Source organism: Tenrec ecaudatus, chromosome 1 (assembly GCF_050624435.1).
Source record: "Tenrec ecaudatus isolate mTenEca1 chromosome 1, mTenEca1.hap1, whole genome shotgun sequence".
NCBI classification, from domain to species: Eukaryota; Metazoa; Chordata; class Mammalia; order Afrosoricida; family Tenrecidae; genus Tenrec; species Tenrec ecaudatus.
In genome coordinates this window covers 50,232-59,788 of record NC_134530.1, presented here as the reverse complement: position 1 = coordinate 59,788, position 9,557 = coordinate 50,232, and the positions used below count along the sequence as shown (strand labels likewise).

The 9,557-nt window shown below is 61.9% G+C and overlaps 1 protein-coding gene across 1 annotated transcript; it reads left to right on the top strand.

Annotated features, from left to right (window-relative positions):
• Positions 1–249: 249 nt before the first annotated feature.
• Positions 250–8,966, top strand: PLK5 (polo like kinase 5 (inactive)). Its single transcript, XM_075535099.1, is given in 15 exon segments — positions 250–360; positions 1,251–1,364; positions 1,518–1,638; positions 2,286–2,423; positions 2,518–2,605; positions 2,709–2,804; positions 3,346–3,544; positions 3,921–4,047; positions 4,301–4,374; positions 4,739–4,823; positions 4,958–5,035; positions 6,183–6,308; positions 6,311–6,339; positions 7,746–7,856; positions 8,781–8,966. Coding segments are annotated over 15 exon segments (1,683 nt in total).
• Positions 8,967–9,557: the final 591 nt, after the last annotated feature.

Below are 9,557 nucleotides of genomic sequence, written 5' to 3'. Positions count from 1 at the left end.
TCCCTCGGGCCTCAGTTTCCCACCCGGTAAAATGGTCACCCCAGCACTTCGGGCCGGGTACGCCAGGCACCGCTCCCCCTCCTCTCCCCACCCCCGCGCCAGCCCCTTCCCTTCGGCCCCCGCCCCCCGGAGCGCCCGGGCTCCGCCCCTCCCCGCCCCCGCGGCCAATGGGACTCCGCTGGCGGCGACGGTCCCCAGAGCGCGGTGGCCCGCCTGCTCGGGCTGCGCCAGCGCCGACCTGGGGGCGCGATGGAGCCCGGTCCACGGCGGCAGCGGCGCCGAAGCCGCCCGCTGGAGCCCGCCTTCTTGCGCGACCCGGGCTCGGGGCGCGTCTACCGGCGCGGGAAGCTGATCGGCAAGGTGGGCCCCGGGCGGCTGGCAGCGCTCGGGCTCGGGCAGCGGGCGGTAGTGGGGGGGTCCCCGCGGGGCGCGCCCTGCGCTGAGTGAGTGTGCTCACGCCCAGGCGGGAACGGCGCCGGGCGCCCCGCGGAGTACGGGGGGGCTGTGCGTGTGCCCGCCGGTGCGGCGGGTCTCGGTGCCCGCAGGCGTGGTCGCTGCTGGGGGGCAGGTGTGTGAGCCTGACGTGCGCCCCCTCGGTGACCCCGTGCCGCGCTGCGTATCCATCAATACCGAGCTCACTCCCTCCACGAGCCTACCGGACCTGCGGGCTTCACAGTGACCCCATGGGACGGGGGTCGAGCCGCTCCTGCCGGCTTCATACATGGGCACAACCATAAGAGAGTGACGGTGGCGCAGGACCGGCATATTTGGTCCTGTGGTACGCGAGTCGGAACCGTCGACAACTCTTCACTGGAGTAGAAAGGCCCATCTTCTCAAAGGGAGACTGATGGCTTGAAACTGCTGAGGGAGTCCGTAGTGCCCCACTCGTAACCACAATGCCACCCGAGTGGTGCTCTGTGCACTGTGCATCTTGTGTCTGTGTGTGCTGTGTGTCTGTGCGGCGTGCCCATGTGCTACCTGGTGCTTCTGTGGTGTGTGCCTGGCATCTCTGTGAGTGTATGTGCTGCTGTGCACCCATGTGCTACAGTGTGTATCCATGTATGATATGTCCAGTGCCCTGTGTGGCGTCCACAATAGCTGTGTCCATGATTCTCCGGTGTGTCCAGGCACAGGCCAGTGTGAAGGAGTCTGGCCACTCCTGGGTGCCTCTGCTCCCCACCCCCACCCCCCACACCTGCATGTGCCTGTGCACACCTGTCCAGCGAGCAAGCTCACCCTCTTCCCTGCAGGGTGCCTTCAGCCGCTGCTACAAACTGACCGACATGTCCACCAGCGTCGTGTTTGCCCTCAAGGTGGTGCCGCGCAGTGGGGGTGGTGCCGGGCGGTTTCGCTCCTGGGGGAAGGTATGCCCCCATCTGTGCCCAAAGGGCCCCACACCAAGAGCTGGTTCCCAGACCTGCCCTCTCTTCCGTGGTGGGGGAGTGGGTGCCTGTGGCCATGAGTGCAGGCCCGTGTGCCTGTGGGTGTACGCATGTGGAGGACATCTACCCCCATAGGTGGAGCGTGAGATCGCTCTGCACAGCTGCCTGCGACATCGAAACATCGTGGCCTTCCACGGACACTTCTCTGACCGCGACCACGTCTACATGGTGCTGGAGTACTGCAGCCGCCAGGTGCTGCGGAGGGGCACGGCTGAGGAGGCAGGACCCAACGCCCACCTGCTGATTTGCCAGCTTGTCCCTTGCACTGCTGTTTCTGCCCATGTCCACATGCCCAGTGTGCACCTCGGCCTCTGCCTTGTGGAGTTGCAATGCTTCCTGTGCCTGCCCTTCACTCACAGGCTGCATCCTTACAGGCTCATCCGAGTCTCCTGGGAGCCCACAAGCGCCCTGTGCCCGTGCTCACCCAGACCATCCCACCCACTGTCAATCAGACCCGCCCTACACTCAGTCATGGCACCCCACTCTCAGCCAGACCCACCCTGGCCCGGTGAATGTAGTTGTGCCTTTGTAGATACTTTGAACTCACTCTGCTCGCTTCTGCACACCTGAGCCCCGTGTCCTCTTGTGCCCCACTTCTGTCACTGTGGCTTCTCACACTCAAACCACCGGCCTGTCTGAGCTCCTATGTGCCTGCTTGGGCTTGTCTGCAGCCCCATGCTCACAGACACCCACCTGCACTCTCCCTGCTAACCTGTGCCTTGTCTGCAACCAGCCATGCCCACCTTAGCCACGTTGAACTTATCTTTGCCTTCTTGGGCATCGTGAATACCCGATGCCCACCTGACCGATACTCACCTGTGTCTGCCTGGTGCTGTGGCATCTGCCTGCAGTCTTTGGCCCATGTGCTGAAGGCTCGACAGACGCTGACGGAGCCGGAGGTGCGCTACTACTTTCGGGGCCTGGTCAGTGGGCTGCGATACCTGCACCAGCGGCGCATCGTGCACCGAGACCTGAAGCTGAGTGAGTGCCCTGGACAGAGCAGGGGCCCATGGGGGTGGGGCTGCGTGTGACTTCACTTACCACCACCCCTAACCCCCACCTCCGCCCATGACAGGTAACTTCTTTCTGAGCAAAGACATGCAGGTGAAGATCGGAGACCTGGGGCTGGCAGCCAGAGTGGGGCCGGGGGGTCGTTGCCACAGGTGAGTCTGGGAGTTGCTGAGCAGTCCTCTGGGTGGGCACAGGAGAGAGCCTGAGCCTGACACAGGGGCCCTGCCCTCTTGAACCCCACTTTCCCCTTCCCAGAGTGCTCTGTGGGACCCCAAACTTCCTGGCCCCCGAGGTGGTCTCAAGAAGTGGGCACTCCTGTCAATCAGACATCTGGGCTCTGGGCTGCGTCATGTGAGTGAACCCCTGAGACCCCAGGGCCTGGGGGCCAAGGGCAGAAGTGCCCAGGAGGATCAGGTATGGACAGGTGGGAGCACATGCGGGCAAGGTTGGACAGGTGTAATAAGTTTGAAACCGTGGACAGGTGTGAGGCACAGAACAGATGGAGATGAGTGGGTGCAGGTGTTGGGAAGGTAGGAACATGCACTTGCCATCGTTTGACTGTGCAAATATGAATAGGGCACAGGTGGGGATGTGTGTGAGGGGCAACAGGTGTGCACAGGTGAGTGCCTATGTGGACAGGTGGGACTGCACAGGTAGATAAGGAAGCTGATGTAGAATATAGACCTGGAAATGTGCCAGTCCGTGCGGGTGTGCCACCCCCCCCCCAGAGGGGCAGTGCTGTGTGGGCGGGCAGAGGAAGTGCAGGCTGAGCATGTGCAGACTTGGGCCATGGGAGATAGGCTCAGGTGTGCACAGGGAGGAGCAAGCAGACCTGGGAGGCATCCAGACAGATGCCAGCAGGCACCCTGGCTCCTGCCCCCACCCGGCCCAGGTACATGGTGCTGACTGGCGCCCCACCCTTCACGACAGCACCGCTGTCGGAGATGTACCAGAACATCCGAGATGGTCGCTACCCCGAGCCCGAGAACCTGTCACCAAACGCACGCCACCTCATAGCCCGCCTGTTGGCCCCCAACCCCGCTGAGCGACCCAGCCTGGACCAGGTGCTGCAGGATGCCTTCTTCACACAGGTGGGCACCATCCACAGGTGGGCAGTCCCTGTGCCCACTTGGCCTGGGCGTGAGTGTCTCTTTGGGGGCAGGGTGGGTGCCTCTGCATGCCTCAGGGGCTGGGACTAGGAGCCAGGCAGGTCAAGTTAGCCAGTAAATAAGTACACACAGGTTTGTGTGTGCTTACATGTTAATCTGCACCCTTGTGTACTTCTGGGTGCTAATCTGCTCCCGTGGGTGCCTGTATGTGCTAAGCTGCACCCGTGGGGCGGGTGCCTGCATGCTAACTGTACCTGAGTATTTCCAGGTGTTAAGCTGTACCTGGGGAGACTTGCTCATTAGGTAGCCCATCCCTGCCAGGCACCTGAGCTGGTGGTAACCCCATGTTCCTCTAAAGGGTTTCACTCCAGACCGGCTGCCCCCCCACTCCTGCCACAGCCCACCCATCTTTGCCATCCCCCAGCCTCTGGGAAAGCTTTTCCGGAAGGTGGGCCAGCTGCTGCTGACCCAGTGCCGGCCACCCTGTGAGTACTCAGCAGAGCACACCACCCTCCCTGTCTCCCTCTGTCCAGAGCTCACACTTGCCTGCCCATGACACCCATGCCTGCCCCATCCATCTACAGCCCCTACCCATCCCACCCCCCCTCATCCCCTGAGCCATACCCAGCCTGCTCAACAGCATCTCCAATTGAATGGCAGAGGTGGATGTGGGGCAGGTGCTTCTCCTGGCACACGGGGTTCAGGCCCTGTGCTCCAAGTGTGCTGTGCCTCCTCCAGGCCCCTTCATGTCCAGAGAGAACTCAGGACCAGAACAGGGCTCGGGGTTGGACTCCATGGAGCATGACAGTGAGGTGAGGGACTGAGGACAGACAGAGAGGTGTGGAGGTGTACCAGGACTCCCTCTCCCCAGAGCCCTTCTGTGCAGCTTCCCCGAACCCCTCTGTGTACCTAGTCCTGGATTCTTTTACCCTGCCCCCCATCTGGGTCCAGCTTTGTCCTGTGCAGCCTGGGGTTTCCCCGGGGCCAGGCCCTGACACCTGACTCCACCCACCTGCTCACACCCTTGAGTGAGTACTGTGTGCCTTTGGGGATTAGTCTGACCCTCGGGGTGGGTGGGGACTGAGGGAGGGGCTGCAGGGGATCTGGGGCCCCTGTCACTCACCATGGCGCTCTCCTAGGCAGCTGAGGGCCCCCCACCCTTCACTCTTTCCGCAGGCCTTCCTGTCTGAGAGAGGGCTGCCCTGTCCTGAGGCACCTGTCAGCCTGCTCACTCAGGGGACCCTCAAGAGTGACCCTGTGGGTGAGCAGACCCTGGACTTGAAATGTTGCATGTCTTCTCCTGAACAGAAGATTTTTCCTGTGAGGCCTGTCTGCCCCCTTCTCTCCCTACCCCCTCTTACTGCCTCCCCCACCCCCACTGATTTGTCTCCCCAGGGTTTGAGGATGGCTCCTGGCCAGAGGTGGAGGCTGCTGTCCGAGGCCTGAAGCTCTGCCTGCATGCGGGTCCCCCAGGTAAGAGCCCCAGCCACAGAGTCTCTGAGAGTCAGTAAAGCCTCCTCCCCTCCTGGACTCTTTGGGGCATTTCTGGGAGACTTCAGGGTCCGCAGCCCTCAGGCAAGGCATTCCTGTGCCTTCCTGACCTTTGATCTCAGAGTGGTATTACTGTATCCCCACTGACCGGTGGTCTCAGAGGGCTGTCACTGTGTCCCTCCCAACCTGTGATCTCAGAGTGATGTTACTGTGCCCCCACTGACCTGTGACCTCAGAGCGATGTCACTTTGCCCCCTCCTGACCTGAGATCTCAGAGTGATGTCACTGTGCCCCCTCCTGACCTGTGACCTCAGAGCTGTGTCAGTGGTCACCAAGTGTGTGAGGTCTCTTCCTGCTTGTCACACAAAGTGTGAGCGGCCCTGGGGTGCACTGGGCAGTGCTTGAGGCTCACAGGGCCCTGCAGCCCCACTCACCAGAGGCCCCAGGGGAGAAAGCTGTGGTGCTCACCCACAGGGATGAGGACAATGCTCAAACCCAGCGTCCAGGGGCTCCCGATTCACGGCTGCGCCGCAGGACAGCACAGAGCTTGCCGTAAGGCCCACAGCTGCCAGTCTCTGGGGGAGCAGGCAGCCTCATCTTTCTCCAGGGGAGTGGTTGGTAGCTTTGAACCGCCACCCTTGCTGTTAGCAGCCTAACACTGAACTCACCACCCCACTAGCCTAGAGGGCGACTGCTGGTGGAGGTACTTCAGCACATGCACCACCCAGCCTCTTCTGTGGGACCCCCCATATTGCTCTGCACAGGCTCACTGCCTCCCCGTCCCTCTCATCCTCCCAGAGTGTCACTGTCGACTGCATCCCATACAGCTGTGGTTCTCAAAGTGGGTCATTCTGCTCCTGGGAAGGGGGATGCTGGCATGATGGGAGGGGCTGCAAAAGCAGATACCTACGCATTATCCTGGATGATGGGCTATAGGACAGGCACACCTTGTAATCTCGGGGTCCCCACGACTCCCAAACAGGCAAGAAGTGGTTGTCTGTTTGTTGGACATCCTTTGATACCCCTCCTCCTATTGTCTCCCTGTAACACCTTGACCAAGCCCCCTCCAGCCTCTGCCCAACCTGCCATACCCCACCTCTGCTTCTGCTCACCTCATCTTTGTGCCCAGCCACACAGGACCCCCCTGGAGACCAGCAGCCCCTCCTCTGGGCTCCCAAGTGGGTGGATTATTCCAGCAAGTATGGCTTTGGTTACCAGTTATCAGATGGGGGCAGTGGAGTCCTATTCCGTGATGGTACCCACATGGCCCTACGCCCTCCAGGGAGGTAAGTTGTGGGGCAGGCTCTCCCTTTACCACCCTTCCTTCTTCAGCCACTTAGTAAGTACCTACTGTGTGTACCTACACTGCCTCGTGGAGACGACAATGCAAAACAAACAAATGACTAAGTTGATTTCAGTTGTCACTTTCTAAAGGACATGACAAAGACGAGGTGACAGATGGGGAGGGGAGCGACTCTCAGGAGCGTGATTGGGGTCCTCTGGGAGGAGGTGGCCTTCAGAGGAGATGTGGATGACAAGAAAAGAGGACATGAGGCTCAGTCCTGCAGCCACCGGGAACAGTTCCTGCAAAGGTCTCAAGCAGCTCCAAGCCTGGGGGGCTTGAGGAACAGGAAGGAAGCTGGGACCAGCAGGGGGTGACCAGGGACTTGATGCTGGAGCCCCTGCAGGCCACAGGAGTGTTTGTGTGGTGGCCATGGGGGGATGGGAGGGGACCCGTGTGCAGGAAGGAAGGGCGACTCACCATTGGCTGTGGGGGGTGAAGGCGTGGCCTAGGCCTGGAGAGGATGCTGAGGGGAGAGAGGGGTGCGGGGGTGGGGGTGGGTGGGTGGTGGTGGTGGTCTGGAGTCAGGCCTGAGGTCAGACATCAGCGGGGCTTCTTCGTATCCGAGGGGACAAAATCTGCTTCACACAGGCCTTTCCAGAACAAGGATGTTGTTCCTCATGACTTGGGAGTCCGCACGACTGGGTGGTGACAGCACCTGAGCTATCGGCCATAAGCCGGAAGGTCAGCAGTTTGAGCCCACCCACCGCCCCCGTGTGGCCCGACCTGCTCTGCTCTTTCTGTGACTCAGAAAGGATTCGGACCCTCCCTAGGCTGACCTCTGCCGCCACAGACCTGAAACCCCATTCTCAAGCAGGGCTACAGCAGCAGGGGCGGGGTCAGTCCCTCGGTGCTCACTGTGTGCTGGTTGGGTGCTGTCTGGTTGATTCCGACATTGGGCCACCACCCCATGTGTGCAGAACAGGGATACTCCAGAGGGTGTGCCCAGCGGAGACCTGGCAGAGGTGATCGCCAGGCCTTTCTTCAATGGCACTGCTTCTCAGGGCATGGTTAGCCTGTGCCCGGGGCTGGGAGATGTAGCCGAGGGCCCAGGGCGGTCAGCACGCTGGCCTGTGGGGCTAGGTCCCTTTGGACAGAGCTGTGCAGGGCTGTGCAGTGGCGTTCTCTCCAGCCAGGTCTGCTACTCACCTGGCCGTGGGACGCTGGCAACCTTCGCGCTGAGGGACGTCCCAGGCGTGCTGGGTGCCAAGCTGGCCGTGCTCCGTCTCTTCACCCGTTACCTGCAGCAGCAGCTTCGGGAGGTGAGGCCAGCGGGCAGGAGGGCGGGTGGGTGGGGCAGCCAGGGACACCAGGCCCTGACTGCCCTCGTGGCTGCTGTGTCCACAGGAGGGCACCTCGCTGGGACCCGTGCCGCTGCCCCCAGGGCCCAGCCTCTGCCTCCTGCGCGTCCTGGTGTCCGAGCAGGCCTGTGTGCTCCTGTTCAGCGAGGGGACAGTGCAGGTGAGGTCGAGGGCAGAAGTCAGTGTCCTGGAACCAGGCAAAGCCAGCTTGGATAGAGTCCCAGGATGAGTCCTAGGAAAATTGAGGGGGACACCAAACTCAGCTGAAACCCCCAGGGACACCACCCCCCCGATCCTGGTTGGAACCTCCTTGGTGGCAGTGGGTTTGGTGTTTGGGTCCAGCATGGTGACATCCCTCTCCTGGGAAGGGGTTGCTGGTGGAGAACCATGCTGGAGTCTTGTGGTCCTGAGTGCAGCCGAGGAGTCCAGGGGCCCAGCCGCGGTTCACAGACAGAGTAGAGGGTCTGCAGTCAGTTGGGTCGAGGAGGCTGAATGCTAGCCACAGGGACGGGAAGGCCCGCAGCTGGCTCTGCTCTGGGCAGTGAAGTGCTCAGTGCTTGCTGTGGCTGGCAGGTCAGCGACTGGAGGCCCTCTGCATGGTGGGACATGAAGGGTGATGAGCCAGTGGCCGGGGAGTCAGGGGTCCCGGGACAGGGAAGGACTGCCCAGGGGCCGCCCAGGCTGTGGCCTCACAGCAGCAGATTCAAACTGCCGACTTCTCAGATAGCAGCATGGTGCTTAACCACTGCCCCACCATGCTCCCTGGGCCAGCTGGCCTCTGTCAGAGGGCACTGTGTGGCCCCATAGGGTGACTGAGGGTGCTCATCATCAAGGTGCTTCTGGGAGTAGAGGGCAAGGGGCACCTGGAGCACTCCTCACTGAGATGAGGGTCACACGGGCTCCTGACTGAGGTGGGGGCTCACAACTGAGGTGGCTGTGGTGGTGGGGTTCTCTGAGCCTCAGTTTCTCCTGGGCTCTGGTCTTGGAGCCCTCTGGGTGGGTCCAGGAACTCCCCAGTCCAGGAGGCCCAGGGCTGGGGCAGCTGGGGAGCCTCTTACCCACACCTGGGTCTCCTCTTGGGCAGGTCAGCTTCAGCAGCCCGCAGGTCCAGCTAGTGCTGAGTGGCGAGGGTGACAGCCTGCTCTTCTCCCTGAGGGAACCGGGCCGACCTGGCACCACCTGCCCACTGGGTGTCCTCCAGAGCCACGGCTGCATCCCTGCCACCCGCCAGCGCCTTCACCACGCTCTCCGCATGCTTCAGAGCATCTAGTGGGCCTGAGGGTCAGAGTAGACCTCTGCCGGGCCAGGCACCATTGTCTCCTGCGGTCCTCCAGAGGGGTGTCCCTGGGGGCATGTGGGAGCATGGGGCAGGGGCCTCCTGGTGGCACGACTGTTGTCCAGACTTCCTGCCGGTTAGTTTTCCATTAAAGAAGCCTGTCTCTGTGTCCTGTGCGCGGCTCTTGTCAACACCAGGGCCCCTGTCATGAGCAGGGGACACATGGTTGTGAAGTGGAGGCCCCTCAGGATGGAAACGTTGTTCCCACCTGTCCACTGCCTCTGCCGTCCTCCATCCCTGCTGGAGGCCGGGCGTGTCACTCTGCCAGGGTGGTTGTAAATGAGCTCTTCCCTGCAAAGGCTCTTGGTGGGGGAGGTTCTGCCTCTGGCCATTTGGGGGGTGTCATGCTTGGGTGGCACTGCTGTCCTGGGGCAGGTGGAGACCAGGAATGCTGCTCCACGCCCCACAGTGCCAGAACACCCTGCCCCAGAGCAGCCTCGGCATGGACCATGTAAAGCCTTTGGGTTCAGACTTCGGCTCACCCACTGCCAGAATGAACCCCGCTGGGTCAGATGGTGCAAACGG